The sequence below is a fragment of the Phycodurus eques genome, chromosome 9 (genome assembly GCF_024500275.1).
Source record: "Phycodurus eques isolate BA_2022a chromosome 9, UOR_Pequ_1.1, whole genome shotgun sequence".
NCBI lineage: Eukaryota > Metazoa > Chordata > Actinopteri > Syngnathiformes > Syngnathidae > Phycodurus > Phycodurus eques.
This window is the reverse complement of record NC_084533.1, coordinates 16,904,583-16,928,360: the sequence shown is the minus strand read 5'-3', so window position 1 is coordinate 16,928,360 and position 23,778 is coordinate 16,904,583. Positions and strand designations below refer to the sequence as shown.

At 42.3% G+C, this 23,778-nt stretch overlaps 1 protein-coding gene across 2 annotated transcripts in view; it reads right to left on the bottom strand.

The window, feature by feature from the left end:
* The window catches only part of LOC133407754 (serine/threonine-protein phosphatase 2A 55 kDa regulatory subunit B beta isoform), a 50,127-nt gene continuing 26,349 nt past the window's right edge, over positions 1 to 23,778 (bottom strand). For both annotated transcript variants that reach the window (XM_061685974.1, XM_061685973.1), the window contains exons 2-10: positions 15,576 to 15,673; positions 14,345 to 14,510; positions 13,552 to 13,664; positions 10,305 to 10,482; positions 10,022 to 10,186; positions 6,790 to 6,959; positions 3,485 to 3,576; positions 3,279 to 3,402; positions 1 to 1,840 (exon numbers count right to left, since the gene is read on the bottom strand). In XM_061685974.1, coding sequence (XP_061541958.1) covers positions 1,685 to 1,840; positions 3,279 to 3,402; positions 3,485 to 3,576; positions 6,790 to 6,959; positions 10,022 to 10,186; positions 10,305 to 10,482; positions 13,552 to 13,664; positions 14,345 to 14,510; positions 15,576 to 15,673 — 1,262 coding nt within the window. In that variant the 3' untranslated portion in view covers positions 1 to 1,684. The remainder of the gene's footprint in view (positions 1,841 to 3,278; positions 3,403 to 3,484; positions 3,577 to 6,789; positions 6,960 to 10,021; positions 10,187 to 10,304; positions 10,483 to 13,551; positions 13,665 to 14,344; positions 14,511 to 15,575; positions 15,674 to 23,778) is intronic.

Sequence of the window (23,778 nt, the reverse complement as noted above, 5' to 3'; positions counted from 1 at the left end):
TTTGGTTTGAACTTGCACATCTTTATTACATTTTATAATCAAAAAAAGTCCAGTAAGCACGAAGACTGCATGGTCATTCGTATTATTACATTCTGAGCTATAAAAGTTTCACAAATTAAGTTTGTTTTAAAGTTTGTACAGTATGAATTCCCTGATTTCACAGAGTTTGCTTAGACCTTTTTATTTAGTGCTTACCTCAGTGGACGCTGGCTCTTCACACAAAACTTCAGACAGGTGCTAAATTCCAACCTGCAACATGTGACCACCCTCCTCCGACAAGTATGGACAAACAATCTGAGTTAAAAACACGACTTAAGAAAGTAACTACGACCCCACAGAGTGCACCACATGGTCTGTAGAAGTTCAACTGATCTAAATGTCATCAAGTGTTGTCCATCACATGCAACATTTTAGAATTGTAATTTGTCTCTTAAAGGGGACATATTATGGAAAATTCACATGCGCCACATACACAGTAAAGCGTACAAACCGCTGCCTACACGAGTTAAAGCCCAGTGTGGCCCCCCCCACACACACACACACACAGACACACGGGCCGGCCACAGCGCACTCTCGCCGGCGAGAGGACGAGAGAGACAGCCCCTGAAGCCTCGCTAGTCGCAAAGCTCAGGCTCCTGAAAACGGCAAGACAGCATATAAGGTGTACAATGTGTGTCCTACAATTCTTGATTCTTGATGTATTTTGATGAAAGGAGACAAGTTATTTAGTCACCAAGAAACAATTTTCAATTGTGAAAAAATGCATATTATGTCTTCTTTAAGGGGAGATTACAACTTTATTTTCTTTGTACATTTATCGGTCAATCAATTGGTGCTTTTATTATTTCAAGGAGGGAAATGAGATTCTAATGTCACTTGTAAACCGACCTCACATTGCCGACAGGCTTGTACTGTACTTACATTGTACACGTCTTAGTGATAAAGCCCCTGGAGGCGTCGTCATTCTTGTTACCTCAAACATTGCTTTGCCATAAAACCATTTTGTTCATTGAAGAGACAGACGAGAAACAAAACAAAACCCCTAAAGTTGAGACATTTACACTCCTGCCCGATGCTCACACCCCCTACATTGAACCCCCACATACCAAAAGAAGGCACCACAGCAGCTAACCACAATCATTGATAAATAAAACCATTAAAAACAGTCTCATTCACACCACAGACTAAAGTAGAAAGACTCATCACTTGTCTGTCACAGGCAGAAAAGTCTCTTCTTCTGCCCTTTAAAATTTGCAGCAGCAGGTGGTGCTGTCCCAAATGATGCCTCACTTGCACTGCAGCAGATTGATAGAGAGGAGGCGCTCTTGCTACATGACAACGAGTTACTATCACGTGCTCGGTTTCGTTCATTGTATCCACACCCCCATCTTTGTCTCCAGGGTCTTGCTACATCTTGTTGCTCATGCAGCTGTAATCTTGTTGTGCAGGATTCCCTTCTGTCCGTGTGCGTATGGCTAAATAAATTAAATGATAGGAAAACTTTGTCACGTCCCCAAAGATTCCAGAACTGTACGTCCACTTGCGGGAAAACGCTGCACATTCTCAATGCAAATCAGGTTAGCAGTGACAAGCCCCAGGGAGGCCCAGGATGTACATCAGGACTCCATACTGCTTTCTGTGTTTCGACAAACACAACCCGACGCCCCGCACATGTCAGCGCACTTTAGTTGACCTTGTCTTGGAAGATGTAAAGGTTGTTGGTGGCCGCTACGGCAATGATGTTCTCGTGCGGGTGCCACGTCGTGTGAAGGATCTTCTTGCTGAAGTCTAAGCTGTCCACGCTGATCTCATCCTTTCTGCGTTTGCCGCCCACGCACACCTGCCAGAATAGCATGCCCGATCAGGGGGAGCAGTTTTACAGCCTTTTTTACAGCCTAACACTACAACAATGACCACACACACAATATATTTATATTTAACATGTATCAAATGGGCGGCACGGTGGCCGACTGGTTAGAGCGTCGTCAGCCTCACAGTTCTGAGGACCCGGGTTCAATCCCCGGCCCCGCCTGTGTGGAGTTTGCATGTTCTCCCCGTGCCTGCGTGTGTTTTCTCCGGGCACTCCGGTTTCCTCCCACATCCCAAAAACATGCATGAATTGGAGACTCTAGATTGCCCGTAGGTGTGAATGTGAGTGCAAATGGTCGTTTGTTTGTATGTGCCCTGCGATTGGCTGGCAACCAGTCCAGGGTGTACCCCGCCTCCTGCCCGATGACAGCTGGGATAGGCTCCAGCACGCCCGCGACCCTAGTGAGGCTAAGTGGTAAAGAATGGATGGATGTATCAAATGTTCCGCTTTTACAAAAATAATAATGTTCAGTTTCTATTGACACTGTCAGGATAGTATAGTGACCCCCGTTTAACGCAGGGGCTACGCTCAAGACCCACACGCAACGGGTGAAAAGCCACGATATACTGTAGAGACCACATTAAAAGAGCCTATACTGTATAATGTTATCACTTCCACATGCTTTAAACACATTTAAACATAATTGAACATCAAAAAATGCCATGATAAAATGTCTCGAAAACAATTGACACTATTGATAAGCACCGTGAGCAGTGACTACCCTTAGATGTCAGTGATGCCTAAGGCATGGCGTTCCATAGCCAGTTGTTTTGTCAAGCTGGAACACAAATAAAGCATTCTTAACTACAATGGCCATGTAACTCTTTCCTTCCCGAAGCATATCTGGTTTTATCTTCTCCCGAATGGTAAGGATCGTCCTACCAGAAGCCTTCAAAGACGAAGGATGCTGCAGGGTCAATCGTAGTGCTTAAAATGAAACTAAAAGTGTTCTATCCGAGAATGTGTGATGTTACCAGCAGCCAGTTTGAGCCCAAGAGGATGGAAATTCCCCAAGACTGTTTAAATATTCATTATTTGCTATACATATTGATTTTTTTTATGCATTTGAATCAAAATGTATGTGATTACTGTACTGTATAGTTTATTAACATGAAACGGTGTCAAAACCCATAAAATGTATTGCTATAGACCACAGATTCCCACAATATGGTCTGGATTTCTGCGACAGACAAATTCCACAAAATATGTCTGCAATAGAGCAGGGCCGGAGTGGGGAGGTGGAGGGGGGGGAACACTGTATTCACAAAAACAACGTTTATTATGGCCGTGGCTGCACTTTGCAGTCGTGTAGAACTGTACTGTATCACAATGACAGCAGTGCCTAATATTTCAGTTAACTCCGTTAATGTACATTAACTCTTAAGTCTGTTTGAAATGTTGCTTGTACCTTGCGAGGCTTGAGAATGGCTCTGGGCTTGCTGTTTTCTCTAGATGCTTCCAGCGTGACATCCCGTTTTGTGTTCCGGTCAAACATTCGGAAGAAGTTGTTATAGGAGCCGGTCATTATGACACTGAGTGGAGAGCAGAAAGTAGAGAGAGGAGAGTGTTATTGGGTCTGATGGGAGGTGGGTGTACGGATGGAGGCAATGTCACCTGTCTGATCCATTCCAGACACACTCGAACTTGTCAAAGATGCAGTCGTTTTCATAGAGGGAGCAAAGTTTGCCCCGTAAGTAGTCGTGAACCTAGAAAAAAAAATAATAATAATCATGTTGGGAATGTCAAAGCACCCTCCCATATCACTTAATTTACATGTATGTGTGTGTTTACAAGTACATTTTGTCACATACTCAATAATCTGAAATAATGTAAAATGTGTATTAAGCACAATAACTATGAGGTCTATGAATAATTGTTGAGTGGGTGTCAACACCAGGCTTAGAGCTTGAGTGTTTGACATGCAACCTAGGGTGAATATCAAATGTTTGCTTTCATAAAAGATTTGTGACAATTTCAAGCAGAAAAATATGTCATCGTATGAACTTATCTTGACAATATAATAACAGATGTAGAAAGCCATTATTTTATTTTGGACATGGAACCTTTTATCAGAAAAGAAAAGTTTAGGTTTTTTCAATGAAAAGTTTCCATTTTCCAGAAAATGGATGGATGGATGTTAACACATTTTACAGTCATTTGCTACTTTCTTGTATCATTCTCAGCTAAACCACTACCATTCCATTAATCAAATTGCAGTTTAATGCTATTATTTTTAGTCTCGACTTTGGGCTGAACTCTAGACTTTACCAGCTGTAAATCTACAAAACTTCCATCAATCCACCAATCTCTTCAACAAGACTTCAACAGACTAACAAATGTTAGTCTGCATCCTAACTACTTTTAAGGTGCTCTTGAACTTTTTCTTGAGCTCTAGTACTCTTATATTTTAGTTTCTAGAGATGGTGAATTTGTTTTTGTTTTGTTAGCTGTAAGCCATAATCATCAAAATTATACATATTAAAAAAAAAATCAAGAAATATTTCACTCTGCGTGTGTGTAGTGCATTTCTATAAGGAGTTTCACTTTTTGAAATGAACTACCTATTGGTCGATGTCAATGTGTGCTGTCGGAGAGCCGTCGTTCATATGTCACACCACACGGAAGCTTTCCAAAAAATTTAAAATGCTCGACTTTTCATTTTGGCGTCATTGTTATCGTAACGCCAAATCGTTGGTTGTGGATTATGTCACACTTCAAGAAGTTTTGTTGCTCCCGACAACAATGTCAGGCCCAATCCGTGAAATCGTCCGTGATAGCAAATCGGGCCAATATCGGGGCTAAAATCCTGTAGTCTCATCTAGGCATAACTAAATTAAGTTTTTGACACTATTCGTGTGTGAGTGCGAGCGACATGTGAGTGTGAGCGCGTCTGACGTGCGCGCATTTGACATGCACATGTGAACACAATTGACATGCATGTATAAGAGCATTTAAGTTTTGCTAGTGGCACGGTGGACGACTGGTTAGAGCATCTGCCTCACAGTTCTGAGGACCAGGGTTCAATCCCCGGCCCCACCTGTGTGGAGTTTGCATGTTCTCCCCGTGCTTGCATGGGTTTCCTCCCACATCCCAAAAACATGCATGGTAAATTAATTGACAACTCAATATTGCCCGTAGGTGTGAATGTGAGTGCGAATGGTTGTTTGTTTGTATGTGCCCTGCGATTGGCTGGCAACCAGTTCAGGGTGTACCCCGCCTCCTGCCCGATGATAGCTGGGATAGGCTCCAGCACGCCCGCGACCCTAGTGAGGAGAAGCGGCTCAGAAAATGGATGGATGGAAGTTGTGCTAATGAGAGCAAGACATTCAGTTGTGTGTATGAGAGCGTTTCACTGGTGTTTATGAGAGCAGTTAACAGGTGTTTATGAGGGAAAACATTTCAGTATTGTATATAAGAGCCTTTCAGTAGTGTGTATGACAGCATTTGAATAATAAGTATGAGAGCTAATCCTAAATTATGTCCCTAATGGCCCCTCATAAAGTGGGATGGGTAAAACTATATCAAAAGGTTTTCTTTATATGGTCTATTTATAAGTTCACTGCAGTGGACTCCTGTTTGTATGAACTCTGAGTAATTTGTTTTTCAAAAATCAAAATGTGGAGACAATTGAATACAGATTGCAGGGCGACTTCTATTTATGCACTCCAGGCGATATGAATCCTTTTTCTGAGCCCTATTTCCTGGCACGATGAATTAACTGATGCACATGATTGTTCCTCAGGATACTTGGAGAATAAAAGAGATTTTGGTCAGCCAAGTGTCTCTCTGGAGTAGCTTTATTGTTTTTGTGCTACATGGACACACAGCTACACTTCCTTTACTGCCACTGTTTTCTCTTTCTCTTTCTCTCTTGCTCTCTGCCTCTGTCATACCACAAAACACAGACAAATTTCTTTATTTTACCAATGAAATGGTAGAGAAGGCACTTTTATACTAAACTGTTGGTCTGTTTACTTTTGGCCATGGGTATATCAGGTTTTCGACTGTTCTGGAAAAAAAAGGTGAACGTTCTTGAGTTTAAAAAGAGGCCTTCAAAAGCTTCTTTCGTTGGAATCGGCGGAATCCTCATATCTCCCAAAACAACATTTTTCAGGAAACCCAAAAGACCCAAAAGAAAGGTTTGTTGAGTCATTAACATTGCACTGTCAAAGAGAGCAAGCCATTTTCAATACTTTAGATTGGTCAATAAGTTCTAAAAATAAAACACACACACACAGACATGGGGACTGACCAATAGTGTAGGATTGTGAAAATGTTTTAAATTGACCAAATTTGGACAGCACTATGTCGCCAACTAGAATTTATTGGAGCCTTGTGAATATTAATGTGTTTGTCTTAAAAAGCTACGGTGTCAAAGATCTTAAGCGTGTGAGTATCGAGAGAATGAAAAGCAAGCGATGCAGACAAAAAGCCAACGTTTTACAGTTTGAATTATGTCCACACTTTTCCACAGTGCTGCCTCCCAAGAGAATCACCAAGAGAATGAGCAAGCACCCATAAACTGCACGTCCACACGCTTGACTCTGGGTAATCCCCGCAGACCCAGTGACGATGGTGAGACGGGCAGCAGGTGGAGAGGGAAGTGGACTGAGAAATCCCTTGAGCACTGCGGACGCCTTATCAATCATGATCTGCCCTCAGATAGCTTCCCCCTTGATCAGACAGTGCGGATGTGACCCGTGTGACCCGCCACAGTGGGAGGTTTTGCCCTTCAGGCTGAATCAATAGCACGTAGATCTGTCTTCTTACAGGCTCAATAAGCAATCCGGGCTTGATCGCTAAATATGGCGTGGTTGCAGTGTGACACTATAACAGGATTATGTTGAGCGCTTTGGCCAAAATCAATACGTTGTGATTACATTGCAAGGCAACATTGATACGGTTGTGCGTATGCATACCTGGTATGTCTCAAGCGGCTTGTTCTCCATTTGCAGGTCCCACACTTTAACAGTGAGGTAGTCCCTTGTCATCAAGTAGCGGCCGTTGTGGCTGAACTTCACGTCAGAGATAGATGAGATGATTTCGGAGAAAAAGGAGCGTGTGGCGGGATCCTCCGGCTCCTCAAAGTCTATAAAAGGAAAGAAAAATGCGCCGATATTTTCAACATAGAGAGCAGATTTGACATCGCATCACGCTGAGATTTCACTGCGGAGGCATCATCCCCTGACAATAAGAACACAACAATGCCAGGGTATTCTCCAGGATTACTGGATTATTCGTGTGTGTGTGTGTGTGTGTGTGTTTAGGGAGACAGTCATGGGTCAGCATGATGGGTAAATATTGGTTATGATTCATATTGATTCTGGCAGCTGCTCATCTGCACGCAGCCGATGAGAGACAGATATTCCATCGTGAGGCGTCAACTTATTGTTGTTTTCTGCTCTTCCTCCTCCTCTTTTGCCCCTCCACAATTCCTCACCTCTCTCCTCTCCTCCCCCTCTCCAACAACCTCCCATCTCCCTCTCTGCTGTGGTGTGCCAGTGGGGAGTCTAATGAGGGATGTGGAGTGAAAAATGGAAAAATGAGAGGGTGAGGAGGGCGTTAGACGGAGATAAAAATAAGAAAAAACAAATCAATGTCTAAGTGTTGGACCCATTCGAGCCCCGCTGGATTTACGTGTGTGTGTCAGTGATGCATGTTTATATGCGTGTGTGTGCGTCCTTGGCCTCGCTCCTGCCCCACGCCCCCCTCTAGGGGCACATAACAGGCTTCCAGGGGAGTTGGCAGGGGGGCTGGTCGCTCTCTTTCTTTCCATCCTGGGGCTCACTATTTTTGGCATTCTCCTCTCTCTCTGTTCATCCTTCTCTCATTTGTCTCATCTCATTGCGAATTTCAGCTCACCTGCAGTGCGTGTACTTCTGTGTGTGGGCGCTCTTTGAGCCTCACATTCACTCCATGATGCTCACAATTCTAACATTCCCTATTGAACCAAAATGCATCATGTGTCACAACAGGCTGCGTTAGTTAACACATGCGACAGTGAAAACGTCAATACATTGAAGGAAATGAAGGACATTATTGGACAACAAGGTGTGTCCATGAAGGCCTAATGCAATTGCTCTTGCCATCGATTATTCTGCTTTAAATGTCAATGTATTCATTATTCATTCAACTTAAGTGCTTGCATGTGATGTTACGTCTCGGAGGCTTGGCCGTTCATTGTTTAAGACACACACTGAGATTTATTGATGGATTATCAGTGGTGGCATATTGAACAGAGGAACAGCTGCATGTCGCAGTCACACAAAGCTGCAGTCCAGTCTGAAATAATGAAACTGTCAATTTGCGAGTGTAGGCCACCACATGTGTACTTTCCTCCATCCGCAGTGCCTTATACAGTCCGCAGTATTTTGCATTCCACAAGAACATGCAACAATTATGTCTTATATTTCAAATACTTTTTGTAAGACTTTGTCTTTGTTCCTTTGTCGAATGTTAACTGTTTTGTTCGTTTCACCTTGCACTTCATGTGCCTTAGCCAATCATCTAGTTCCCTCCGCCCATACTCTCTGCACTCGTGTTTCATCTTCTAATTGCAGTCTGTATATTTATCTCCTGGGTTTATTTGGTACGCGTTGTCTGGTTTGTGTTCCTTCACTTTTTCTTCTGTTTTTATCTTCTTCTATTGTGCCCGTTGGATAATTTTGTTATTGGGCTCGGGTCTTAAGTCTTGAGTTAGGCTACTCTCTGATCAAACAAAACAAAACCTTTTGAGCACTGAGACTGCACTGCTTGTTTGTTTGTTTGCCTCTGCCATTTCCCGCATGTCTGAAACCCTGATAGCAGAGAATTAAATTTTACAGCTCTAACCCCACCACCACCACCACCAAACAATAATAAATAATCAAATAAATTAAAATAATGCACTACCCTCGAAAACTAATATTACAACAAATTAATGTTAGACTGTCTTGTGAGAAAGGTCTACAGTCAACGAAATGTTTACAATTGTAGTTAGCAGAGTACTGCATTGCACACTGAGACGTGTTTGTAATATTTTTAACATCTCACAAAATATCAAACTAAATATCTGGCAATCAAAATTAAGCATTACTGCATTAAGCAGTATTGTATTTAAAGGGAAGATGAGAAGGATCGGCTGAAATATGCATTTGTCATGAACAACAAAATATGCTTTATAAATAACTATCGTCATCCAAAAGAATTACATTGAATTAGTTAAATGATTGGTTAGCACATCTGTCTCACAGTTCTGAGGACCGGGGTTCAAATCCCGGTCCCGCCTGTGTGGAGTTTGCATGCTCTCCCTGTGCCTGCGTGGGTTTTCTCCGGTCACTCCGGTTTCCTCCCACATCCCAAAAACATGCATGGTAGGTTGATTGAAGACTCTAAATTTCCCGTAGGCGTGAATGTGAGTGTGAATGGTTGTTTGTTTATATGTGCCCTGCGATTGGCTGGTGACCAGTTCAGGGTGTACCCTGCCTCTCGCCTGAAGATAGCTGGGATAGGCTCCAGCACGCCCGTGACCCTAGTGAGAATAAGCCGAACGGAAAATGGATGGATAGTTAAATGTTTGTCACTTTTTCGCTTTCAAATCTGCCACCCTAAATGACGTTGCCCCTTCCAGTTTGACATGTGTTGTAAGCAAATGACAGAAAGTTGCATTGTTTACTAGCTCATGCATTAGTAGTTCAGCAAAGCGAGTGGTTTTATTCCAGACAAGTTAAGATGCCGAAACGTTGTGTGGCTGCAGGATGTTCCAACGTGACAGGAGAGAGCATTAGCCTGTTTAAATTCCCAAAGGATCGCCATTTTGCTGATTTCATCGCTGAAGTCACTGCCACAGCCTTCCTTGCGTTCGTCCATGCTGGTTTACAAGCGAAGGCCACCGCTCCCTCTAGCGATAGCATTCAACCGCTGACGTCACAACACGGCAGCATTTTGAATGCCCAGAAGGTGATTTAGTTATTATCATCAGACTCGACGAAGGACGAGCCATGCCTCTGATATCATGTGAATTATTATTTTTTTAACTATATATCCCTGAATTTTTCAGGAAATTATCTCCACTTTAATACAACTCTTGCATTGGATTTAATACAGAACTACTGTTAGTATTTTGTTTATTTTAAAGCATTTTCACCCATAATGCTCTCCCCTGGTACTCACATTTGCAGTGCTTGTCGCAGAGCGCGGCCTGCCTCATGTCACACAATCTTATTGAGCCCTTGCTGCTGCTGTATGCGAAAGTGTGACACTGTTGGGGATGAAATTCAGCTGAGGTGATCACTTCGGTCAGCTCCTCCATATTGGCTGGTTTGATGTCAACAATGTCTGAGAGCAGGGAACTAAGGAAGAACTGTTGTCGTTAAGCATGGGATTTGTGTCAAATATTTGTTCACGATGCCGCACTGAGGTCCATGATTCTAAATTAAGCAAGGAAAGAGGATACTGAAGCTGCGGTCAGTGATCTCCAGATTCCACAGATTCACCCGGAGATCATCGGTGGAGATGAAGGTCTGGAGGTCAGAGTTCACGGAGATGGAGTTAATGTGGTAGGTATGGGCGTTGCTGAACACTCGCCTGGCTGTGGCTTCAACCATCAGATCCATCGGTTGCAAAACTGGCACCTGAAAAGAGGGAGCAAAAAACGGAACATAAACTAGGGCTGGCCGATCAATGGAAATGTAATAGTGATTTCAATTTTTTCTTCTCACGATCATAAAAACATTAGAATTGAAGAAAAATGATTAATTGACCTAACAGCTTGCTTGGTGCATGCAAGTTCCTGCATTGTGAAAGCACCCTGAAGGCATCTGTGTTGCTTGCAGTAGCAAGTGTGAGACATATGTTATTCTGCCCTCCCTTAACTATGCTTTAAGCTGTTTGGTGACACCCCAGTTGTAGTTTACTTTAAAACTAAACAACAACAAAAATAATTACACACTTTGTATATTTAAATACAAGACATAGTTCATTTTACAAACATAGCAAGCTTATTGCTAGCACTCAATGGAAAACCCGATTGACCGGCTAGCAAAAATTAGCATTCGACAGGGAGGGAGAGATCTACCTTCAAATAACGAATATTCACATACAAACGCTACAAACACATACAGTTAATATAACAAGACTCACGGGCATAAATTCTTTCTAATCTGTGAAAATAATAAAGTTCAACACATTCTTCTTCTCCTCTTCGTATTTTAATGTAAGTGTATGTCCATGTGTGCACCACACTGCCCCTAAAAGGCCAAAACCTGACAAACAGGAAGAGCAGGTATTTTTTTTTTAATTTCATTATTTTTTATATTGCTATTATTTTAACATATTATTTTACTTGTTTCTAATTTTATTTTCACGTTCCTCTTTTCATTTATATTTAAGTTGAGTCCTGGTACTGTAGTTCAATAAATACTATATTTTGAAATCATTGAATAATCATGTTTATTAATTGTGATTTCAATATCAATCAAAATAAACATGATTTCCCCCCCCCCCCTCACCCCCCAAAATTTCCCTGCCCTAAAAACATGGTGAAGCCTCGCATGTGGCCAGTATCACTGATATGATAATCCATGTTCTTTGAAGCTGGTTTAGCTGGAGGTCTGTTTATCTGTATTTTCAGTGCAGACAACACACGTGCAAGTGTGACCACAAAGATTCCGACTATGTACACGAACCACAAGCTTGTGATTGCAGGGATTCATATGACATTTACTCTACACATCTTAATGATGCGCAGGGAGCCATGCAAGCGCTTGGGGCTGTTTGATGAGCCGCCACGATCAGACTGTGAATATCTGTGCTACTCACACACACACGCACACACAAGAGCTGAAATAGTCTTCTCAGTTTTATGTATGTGCACGGTCGCAAGAGAGGAAGTAAAGGGTAAAACGTAAGAAGATACCGATACCCTAAGGGTGTCAATAAATCCTGCTGAGGAACGATAACTGAACTCGCCAGAATTAGCAATAACGCTCTTGCACACACACAAACACACACACACACACACACTATGCATATAAACAGTTGCTGCGCCGAAGCTTCAAAGATACCCCAGTCCCTGTCTGCATGCAGCCCCCCGTTGGCCAGATAAAACCCAGACAAAGAACAAGGGTAGGGGAGTGAACAAGGAGAACAAATCGACTGCTTCTTCCCTCTTTTTCTCGTCCGATGCTGGCACTGACAGAGAGACGCGTCAGCCCAGCAGGCTGCTGTATCTTCACGGGTGTCACTTCATTCCCATGTCTTTCACTGGCTGTCCAGAGGGATGGAGCATATTAACCCATAGCCCCCCTACAATGACACTAACACTGCTCAGCTGGCCCATAACCCTTCTCGATAAACTCCCTCCTTATAGGAAACAAAGATGTAATATTTTGCAATTCCGTCTACCGTGCAAAACACAACACCACATCAATTGCAAGTATATTCATGTTTTTTTTAAGGCTCTGTAGACATGAAATTTCAGCAACACTCTATCCCCACCCCTCTGCTCATGCAGATTTCGCACCTTCTAAATAGGATTTCCACAGTCCCAGCCTGTCTTCTATGTCTCTATGATCCCCTGGCTAGCCAGACAAAGAGGTACAGACACGCTGAACACAGCACTAATCTATTATGACACACACAGACACACACTGTCCTATGTGAGTTCCGTGTCATGATGAAAACAGCAGGAGGAATGATAACGAGGATGATCCCGCCGTGGTCTTCACCTCATTGCACATATTGATCACTCATTCCTCACTTTCAACTGGCTGTCTTCTCTCTGTCTTCATATTGGTTGAGACACAGCACATGGAAGTTGTCATAAAAGATAAAACCTAAATCTGAAGTTTTGGGATTAGATTGTATCAGATCATGTTAAGCAAAGTCTGCAGCAGCACATTCTAACTAAAATCAATGCACAATGTGTGAGAAGTCAAACAATAACATAACATTACAAAATACGTCACTGATAAAGTCATTCCATTTGCTTTGTTGGACATTATAGTCAAATGGCTATTCAATTTATTTTTTATTGTAATCAAACTACATAATGTTTTGCTTCATTTATTAGGTTTACTGTGTATTATATATTGTATTTATATTAATGCGATTGTGTATTTAAAATATTTCTCCTGGTGAGCTATGACTTGTTGGTTCTAAAATGTTGGACTTTTTGGAAAGAGGGACAAAGGAAACATCCTTCCATTTTCCATGTTGTGCTTGTCCTAGGGTCACAGGTGAGCTGGAGCCTATCCCAGCTGACTTTGGGCGAGAGGGTACACATACACCCTGAACTCGTCGCCAGCCAATCGCAGGGCACATACAGTATAGACAATGACCAGTTCCACTCACATTGACGGACAATTTAGAGTGTTCAAATAACCTAACATGTTTTGGAGGAAGTCAGAGTACACAGAGAAAACTCACACAAGCACGGGGAGAACATGCAACCCCCACAAAGAGCTGAGATTCAAACACAAAACCTCAAAACTGTGAGGCAAACGTGCTTACCACTAGATCTATAGCAGATGCGGGAATGATGGCCTTTTGGGGACATATGATGTGTTAGCCAAAGCATAGTCCTTATTCTTGTGTATCTTTGACACTTTGGCAAACCATTTTGTCAGTGTATTTATTAACATTGTATGCAGAATTGTTGACTAAAACGAGGTGATAGATCGGATCTTGCTCTGCGTGGTTACCCGTAGTGACGTGATGGTGGACGGGTCTTTAATGCGTCCATCATCATCCTTCAGGTTGTAGCCCTCTGGCCGTTTGTCTCTCCCACTGATTTTCCACAGCTTCACGGTCTTGTCTGAGAAATGAGGGGAAAAAATAAAAATCACTTCAAAAAGTTCTCACTATACAGTCAGTCTTGGATACAAGATAGATGTGTGGGGGTTGGGCATCCAATCTGGCATGTAGCTGGGTGCAGGATGATGAATGGTGGCACAGATTGCGATGTCACCGATACCAATCTACAAGTTGATGACATTCCCCGCCTTGAAAAAGCCATCTGGGTGCATTCCAATTCTGCATTTCAAACATCAGTTACATCTCATCTTCTCGGTCCAATGACAACGATGGCACCACTCACGTTGTTCCTGGTTTTTTTTCATTTTTTTTCTTTCAATATCCGCTGTGTATATTGATGTCATTGTGGCGAGGCCAACGCCACAGGACCCTCCACCATCTGCTCCACCCTCCACCAGCGTTTCCGTAGCAGCCATGCGTGACGACCACAATCTGCAAGACGTCTCCTCCGTGGATCTTGGCGCGCAAGTGAAGAGATGATATGATTTGATGTGTGTGTGTGTGTCTACGTGCACTGTGGTAGCCATGCGTGAAACTCTCAATTTAAAGCCTTCTGTTGGTGGCACACGCTTGACCGAGTGGAACACAAACACCTTCACACGAGCAGATGAGAAGATACTTTCTGTGACATTAGTGTCATCAACCCTTTTTTTTACTGGAATGTCAGAGGAGATGACTGACCATTGGTTGAGAGCAGGAAGTAGGCGGCGTTCTGCTGTGGAAGCCATTTGATCTTGTTGATCTTCTCCTCTATCTCCAAACTCTTCAGGTAGTCAAACTCTGGCTCGTGACTCTGGAATGTGCTGTAAACATTGTACTCCCCTCGACGCTGGGGCTGGCTTTTACTCTGCAAAGTTAAAACATATACTAAATAATTACAGATTGACTTTTCTGACTTCAGAATACTAAAAAAATTATGTGCCAAATCTTGGCCCACATCATTGTGTATCTGAGACCATTAATTAAACTCTGCATTTTGCTGTTCTGCAAACATGAAAACATTGTGTAAGCCTATAAGGCACATAAATATTTTCAGTCTTTGATATTAGGTACAGTACGACTGCACAATCTAATGAGATCAATAAAAGTACGTATGAAACAAGAAAGGTCATGTTAATACTTCACTAAGATTTGACCTCTCTCATGTCGCTAGGGTTGCGTAATGTTTTTTGGTTTTTTTTGGGGGGGGGGTGGCTTTCCATGGGAATTTTAGTTGGGATATTGTGGAAATATTCATAGTTGGACACTTTTAATGACAATTGTTTTTAATTGTCAATCATACTGATCAACTTATTATTATTTGATTCAATTGTGTAAGACATGTTCCAGACTAACCTGAAATTTGAGTAATTTCCAGGATATTCCCATTAATATATATGTATATTTCCATAGATTCATGTGAATTATCAAGGAAAGTTTCACAGACTGTTGCAACACTTTGTGTAAATACACGTAAACTAAATAAAATAACCACACAAAGCTTTTAGTATGATGTATTGCAGTCCTACACCACCATATATTAAATAGTAAACTAATTGATTAATACATATCTTACAGTGTGAGTGAACACTAGCGATATTATCTTTATAAAAGAAGAATTGTGGTCAGGTAAGTGTACAATAATTAACAATGCAAACTGGATAATTTATTTGGGGTGACTATTGGAAATTCGATTATTCTAATGTGCAACGTCGTAGATGCATTTGGTATATCTGAACAGCGCTGAATATTTAGAATTCTTTTCAATCATTTTCATGTATTTTTGATGCCATCGTCTGAGTCTGAGTTTCAGGTTACTTTACAATTACAAATAATACAATTTTCCCACATTACAGATTCTATAATGTGTTGAAGCTGTCAAAGTGCATTGGAGTTTCATCATGATCTGTGTTGCTTTGTGGGCATTTCCTACCTCCTGCTCTCTCTGGAAGACAACCACTCTGCCTCCTTTATCCCCGGTGGCCAACAGCTCCCCTGATGAGTTAAACTCAACTGTTGAGATAATGTCAGCTGCAGCACACAGAGAGGAGAGAGAGAAATGTCAGTGTGGATGTGCACAAGGCGTATCAGCCTCTAAAAAAAATAAAAATAATAAAAATTTAAAAAAGCAGACACAAATTAGAGAGTGGTGCGATTTCGAAGAGCGCAGGCATTAAGTAGCAGAGGACACATCTCAGACACGCTCGGGTCACGAGAAAGTGACTGGCTTATATCCAGAACCTTATTTCAGAAATGAGAGCCAAATTTGTGTCATAAAATTACACTCTTGTGTTTTCGAAAGGATGTTGCAGTCACACTAACAGGTCTGAAGTCCCTGATCTCAACTTAATTGCAGCTTCATTAAAAAGGTATCCAACATGTCTGCATTGTCCATATTTGCTACACCAGCACATTGTAATGAGATCCAATACAAGAGCTATAGCTTTTGCCAATAAGATGGGCTACATATTAGAAACACTGATTTGTATGAAACAGTGCCCTCTCTAAGGATACTAAGCATGATTATCGTTGTAAAGGCATGTTTTTTAATTTGATGACTGCAAGTGTCCGACTGGTTAGAGTGTCTGCCTTCTGAGGGTTCAATCCCCGGCCCCGCCTGTGTGGAGTTTGCATGTTCTCCCTGCGCCGGCGTGGGTTTTCTCCGGGCACTCCGGTTTCCTTCCACATCCCAAAAACATGCATGGTAGGTTAATTGACGACTCTAAATTGCCCATTGGTGTGAATGTGAGTGCGAATGGTTGTTTGTTTATATGTGCCCTGCGATTGGCTGGCAACCAGTTCAGGGTGTACCCTGCCTCCTGGCCGATGATAGCTGGGATAGGCTCCAGCAGCCCGCGACCCTAGTGAGGATAAGCGGCTCAGAAAATGCATGCATGGATGGACTGCAAGTGTACAGTACAGGTATATCCTGTAGCCCATGTCGGAACATACTGTATTAGTGATGTAAAAACATATGCATTTGATTTTTTTGCTATTTCTAACTACAGTTCTTAATGCATATCTACAGTGGTACCACAAGTAAATAACACACACCTCACCTTAATGTACAGGAGCTTTTCCTATGCAAGAAAATACTGTTGGCGGCTGTGACGATTACACATCCCTGACCTACTATGTGTGTCACACATTGCACAGCAGAGGCTTCCTCTCTCTTTTAACAAAGAAAATTATTTTAGTCGGGAAAGAGAGCAAGAGAAGAGCTATAGTTGTTTAGTATCCCCCCCTCCCACACCCTCTGTGGACCTTCTTGTGAACAGAAGAGGGGAATGTTGCTATGGAGACCATTTCCTTCTCAAGCAGCAGGCAGAGGGGTTGTGTGTATGTGCATGTGTGCCAATGGACTTTGCTGCTGATGCTAGCTGTAATTCAGCGAGAGTGCAGAAACCATATTTCCGGAAGCGTAGGATTTGTGATGTCCTCACAATAGACTACCTGCAGACCAGCTTACTGTGTGTGTCCAAGTAAAGCTGCTACATAAGCATGGTGGAGGGGCCAGGGAGAGGCTAGGTAGGAATAATAATATTTTCACGGCCCTGTTGATTTGTTTAAGCCTTATTTGCTTTATGCTTTATTGTTCAAGCCTATTCTAGTAGACATGAAGTGGCGCCATGACCGATTACATTTCAATCAGGAAACTAATAACATTTTGTGAAAAAATAAATAAATACATTTTTAAAAACAGTTACTCATGTATTGCACAAGTGGCACACGCTCTTACAAATGCATCTCCCTTTTTGTGCATTTATTTGAGGGTTTCTGCCTCACACACACATACACATATACGCACACACGCACACACACACACACACACACACGAATCAGGCCAAAACTATTGCCACATGAATCAGCTGAGCAGTATTACAACATCCAAGGTTTTCTTTTCAACCCCTTTAATTCTCGCTCTCTGTTGCTCTTTCTCTCTCCACCAATCTTTCCTCATCATTAACTCATTAAATCAGTGAAGAGAAACAGTAATTGATGGACGCCATTTAGCAAGTTTACACACCAATTCGTCCTTCAGTCATTTCACAGAATGAACAGACAGCAAAAGTCACTGAAGCTGAAACTTGAGATGAAACCCCTAAATTAGTTCCCCCCCTGCATGCAAATGTATTCAAGGCAGACAAGATCTATTCTATCTCAGGCACTAATGGAACTCCTATTTGACTGGCCTAAACCCAAAGTGATTTATACGTGGTCAAATTTTGAGTTAAAGAGGATTTGTACTTGCTGAATGACCATATCCTGGCGCCACAAAAAAAGTGGAAAAACAGGAAGAAACTCTGTTGTTGTGTTGAGGATCTTCTTAATCTTGAGCATTTTACTGTAAATACTGTCCACATTTAACACAGTTTTTATCAAAATGAGAGAAAAATACTGAGAATATAAAGAGAATGTCTTTTGCCCCCCTCACACCCCCCATAACTCAGAATTTGGCCAAGGTGTTCCTGGTGTTGGTGTCTTAACCTTGCTAATATGCTTCCTTTTACAGTGAAGTTAGACACATCATAGTAGAGCAATTGCAAGTCAATAAATTCCAATTTGTAATTAACTATAGGTTCATGGGAGATTAACAGTAGGGTGGTGATTATGAAGCTCACATGTAATTATATGCAAAAACGCATGCACGCACACACACACACACACACACACACACACACACACACACAAGCATGGTTCATCGGCAGACCCTAGCCAGACAAAGGCCATCAATTGTGTCCAGCTAGGTCTGACATGGACAGGTCAGTGCTTCTTGCAATGCTTGACATAACACACATTTATCAAACCAGTAAATAACACAGTTGGCTTGCTGCTGTGTGATGTGGTGAGCTGCTATAAATCTCTTCTAGTTTTCTTTCACCAGTCTAATATGGAATTGCGAGTCCAAATAACTAAATGGAAATATAGATACAGTATGTATTATTGATTCTGAAATGCAATAGGGAGCCAGGAGAATACGCAGGGTGCTGGGATATTGAATGTATTTATAGACATGAGAGAATTGTTAGTGATGGAGAGAAGGGAGGAGGGAAAGACTGATTCAGTACAGGTGACGGTTTAGGCTTGTTGCACTAAGTAGGTCAATAAATGATAGTGTAGATCCGCTGATTGGAACAGACTGACCCAGGCGAAAATAGACGCACCCTGGCTCACCTCGAGACAACACTTTCTGCTGACATCCAGTCAAGGGTAGAACACAAACTGAGGTTTCAGCCAACCTCGAGAGGTGTTGTTGTGTAAATCATGCAGCCCAAAACGGTTCATCTGCACGGAAAGCGTATTTTGTACATCAATCCAGAGAGCAACATAGGCTTTGTTCTAGACGTGGTGAGGGCAGGATTAAAGCACTTGCATTGAGCTGCCTACGTCAAAGGATCATACTCATGGGGATAATTCACGTCACGCTCTCTTTCCCTTCACTATGACAACCAACAGCATCCATGTCATTGTCTTTTCCGTAGTATTATCAAGGGACACAGGAATGCAAGGTACCTCAAAATTTAAAAGCCCCAAAGGTTTACACAGATACTGACCAAAATATGGGTAGTTGTTTGTCTCATAAATTGCCCAAAAACTTGAAATTGCCATTATGCATTCAATGTTCTTCACTACAGCTCAGTTCAGCTGGCATCGAAGGATTAACAGTGTTTTGATTTTTCTTTGGCTTTTTTTTTTGCAACACCAATACCAAACAAGGATCCACCGACAACAAAGGCTATGAGAAGAGCGTGACAAGAAAATAAGAAGGGAGTCTTTGCAATTATACGACCGTCAAATCTCCCATTTATTTGGAACAGTCTTGAAAAAAACTTGAGCACAACATCTTAATGATCACATGGCCTCTACCAATCTATTTGAACTATTGATATTTGGACTATGGCTCTTAATCTACGGACAGCGACACCACATCAATACCTCGAAATGTATATCGGTATTACAGGCTCAGCACTTTCTTGGTTTAGATCTTATCTCTCTGAAAGGACGCAACGTGTATTCCATGGTAAAGTGACTGCTGACTATTGTATTATCACTTGCAGAGTCCTGCAGGGATCAGTACTTGGCCCTGTTTTGCTCAGTGTTTATATGTTACCACTTGGTGATATCGTACACAAATACAGTTTAAGATTAGCTTTAACTGTTATGCCGACAGCACCCAACTATACATGCCATTAAAATTATGTAACCCACGCGATTGCAGTAATCTGGAGTCACGTCCTGAGGCAGAACCACTTTCCTGAAGGCAACACCTGTGGTGCTTCATCTCTTTAAATTGACTCTTATGCCATCTTAATTAACATTGTACAGCACCATACTACAGTATGTGATAAATGTTGACCAATCGACATCCATTGCAGCCTGGTCATCCTGAAAGGTGGATCTCCCACTTTGCAGTTCCTTGTGCCTGTGAAGCCCTTTGAGACTCTATTTTGATTAAGGGCTATACAAATAAACTTGGCTTGGACTTGAACAATATACACCAGAAGTAACATGAAAACATTCAAAGCAGGAAGGTCCTGTTTCAACACAAAGCAATTTTCCATATTAAACCAAACTCTGAGTTTTGTTTGTCAAACATGGAAAAAAAGAACTGTTCAAGAACCTGGAAAACTGGTGTGTGTCAGGGACCAAAATGTTGCTGGGCCAGAAGCAGTTGGGACAAAGGTGAGGAAACTGAAGAGGACGGATATTCTATTGGATGATAATTGAGCCAAGTAGGGATAGAGTAAGGGTCTCCTCAATGTAGCTTGCCACTTTGTTTTTGAGTAATTCACCAAAGAGTCACATGTGAAGTCTCTTTGTGTTTTAAGAAACATTCAATTAATTCTTCCTGCTTTTCACGACTCTCTTTCCATGCATACACTCAAAACCTTGTGGTAGAAGAATGAAACTACAAATTCAACGCACCAAGACAGTCACCAAAGCCATCCGAGTTAACAGCAGGGGTTAAACTCTCCCACCACCCCATGTAATTTTTCCTATTGTAGGTAACACCTACATTAATTGTTCCATACAGTATTTTTTGGTTTGTTTCTGTAACCCATTTTCCATTTTCCGTACCGCTTATCCTTACTAGGGTTGCGGGCGAGAGGCGGGGCACACCCTGAACTGGTCGCCAGCCAATCACAGGGCACATATAGACAAACAACCATTCGCACTCACATTCACACCTACGGGCAATTTAGAGTCTTCAATTAAGGCATGTTCACGCATGTTATTGGGATGTGGCGGGAAACAGAAGTACCCGGAGAAAACCCATGCAGGCACGGGGAAAACATGCAACTCCACACAGACGAGGCCGGATTTAAACCTGGATCCTCAGAACTGTGAGGCAAATGTGCTAACCAGTCCTCCACTGTTTCGACCATTTCTGTAACCAATAAAAGTAAATTATAGCTGGGTTACATTTCCACTTCTCTGACAAGTTCCTCAGTCATGTCGGTCCCGCGGAGACATTCTTTTTCTTTGCCCGCTTTTTTGGAGGGGGAAGTCAATCCGTGGATTTTTAAAGGGATTGCTGCAACCATATATGGTCAATTGAAGGCATTTTTCAATGCAAATGAGGCTCAGCAGTTCAGAATACGTCAGATCTTAAAATAACTCAACACACATACATTCAAGTCTAAACCGCTGGCAACAAAAGTGAGTACACCCCTAAGTGAAAAAATTCCAATTGTACCGCAAGTGTTTATAGTTTGTGTGGCCTCTGATTTGATACTCTTGGGTGTTCCCATGTACTTGAGAAAAGAAATACTGCCTGTACAGTTAAGAAAGGCTTTATGATGGTGACGGGAACATTTGTTTTGAAATACACCCAAATTGGCAGTCGACCAGCGTACCAGAACCAATTGTGTTTGGCCTTTAAGGGTCCACTGTATCACACATGCAGTATATTAAGCATTAATTGATCACTTTTCTGTCAAGAATAAACAGTTGATCACAGCCTCGATTCAGAGCTGTATTACAATAAAGATCAATTAAAACTTTGAACAAACCCTGCTGCTAACCAACTGGTGTGGCAGCCATGTGATTAAGGGGTTTATTAAGCTTTATGAGCTCCACACAAAGCCAAAGAGCATAAAGCAGCTCTTTTCATGAGAGGAGCATGACTCTTTGTAAAGATCTGATGTGAACAAGCTAATTAACCTGGTTTCTCCTCGATCAGCCCCATGAGAGCGTGGCTGCGTCTTTTGTCCTTTTGTGAGTGTGCGTGTCTGCGTGCATGCGCGTATGTGTGGTGTATGTATGTTCGGCATCGCCCTACTCCACAGAAATAGGCGTCACTCCCCAATTTCTTTGACTTTCTTAACGCATGGCAAATGGCACACATCTAACAGCAGACACAGCACAGGACAGATATTAGAATGAAGTCAATGATCGATTCAGGCATCCATCAAACACCAAGAAGCCTTCCAACCTTTCTTGTTGATATTGAATCGAAATTAGACACGGAATGGAGGGAGGAGTGATGCATCAGGGTGTGCGGTGGGGGGTGTAACGGGGACACATTGAATTTTAATCCACCAAGAAAACAAAAGCTCCCCCACGCTTTTTATCTGAAATCCTTTCATCCTGTTCTCAAGGCTGAAGGAATCAAAGATGAGATGTCTCTGGGAAAGTCGCAATTCATGTTTCTACATTGACATAATCACCAGAATATAAAAGACTCTGTGTGCTGTCCCATACGAACACAGCGACCAGCTATCAAAATGTACTATAATGCACCCGATTATTAAGTTCAGAGAGGTCAAACATTGCTCAGCCTCCTGGCTGTCAGCACACTGAAAGACTCACACATGGTGAAGCCGTCACAGCGTCTCAGCATAGCTGACCAGGAAACCGCAGCAGAGCTGAGAAAAAAATATATATTTGTAATTGTGCAGCTTTAGAGCCACTGGTATACTTTCATAAATTCTCATTAAATTTTCATGGCGCTGCAGACCTAATATGAAGCTAATCAGGGCAAGAAAGCAGCTGCTGAATAAGGAGTGCGACTTGCCCCAACTTCACAGCTTGCCATTAAGCGCCCACCCCCATCACCCCCATACGCACACACATATTATTCGACTGGCACTATGTGGTGAGGCGAGGTGTTATGAACGTTTCGTGGTGAATAATGGATGGGACCTGGGGGTATAGTGGACTAAGTCTTTTCATGCCGGGGTCCTAAAGTGTAGCCCCGGGCCGTTTGCCTTGGCACAGGCAAGCTGAGCTGCTCTCACAAGCGGGAGCAATAAGAATTGTGAGCTCTCCGATATGAATTCTGCCTCAGTAGTCAGTCAGACGAAGGGTTCATATCACATAGTGCCTCATAGTCACATGTATAAACTGCAAAAAATGAGAGAAAGTGGGGGGCAGGGGAGAGATGGAGGAAAGGATTACGTGTACTACCAAGAGATCTTTAGGTCATTGTTCCGTAAAGGAACAAAAATCAATAGCAAGGCAGACATTAGGCTAGGTCCTGTCTCACAGCAAGGAAGCGATTTACATCTTTTTTTTACCCTCTTAGGTAGAGAGTATTAAATTGATCACTGGTCTGTGTTGTAAGAGAACAACATTAAGTCAGCGCGCACATTAACAGCGAGACATGCAGTCACGAATCCCAGAACCATCTATCCAGTTGCCATTAGCGATGGATGTGTCATCTGCAGGTGGCTGCTGCTGAATTTGGCAAATGAGACCATAGTGTCATTTTCGTTCTTTGAAATAACGATGACGTTTTGACGGGTGGTGCCTAAAGTGACTGTGAATGTATAGTTACTGACATCTTGTCTCATCAGTGTAACTACCCACACACTCAGCCAGGCATGGGATTGGTGCAAGGCAAAGGTCAGCGCCATTGATATCATTAAAATGTGACATCATTACAGGCTCCTGCTGCTCTGGGCAAGCACTGCCTAGGGGAGGGTGGGGTGGTGGGGGGATCCATCAAAGTTCGCTACCACTCATCAGAGAACTGTCAATTTCTATGAGTGTTCTGAATGGACTGGGCCTGATGGAACGTGTTTGTATGTGTGTGAATCATGAGGCTGGGAGGTAGACCCAGACACCTGCTCTTATAATCTTTGGCTGTAGTCTGACTTCATATCACTTAGGGGGAGCAAGCAATAGACTCA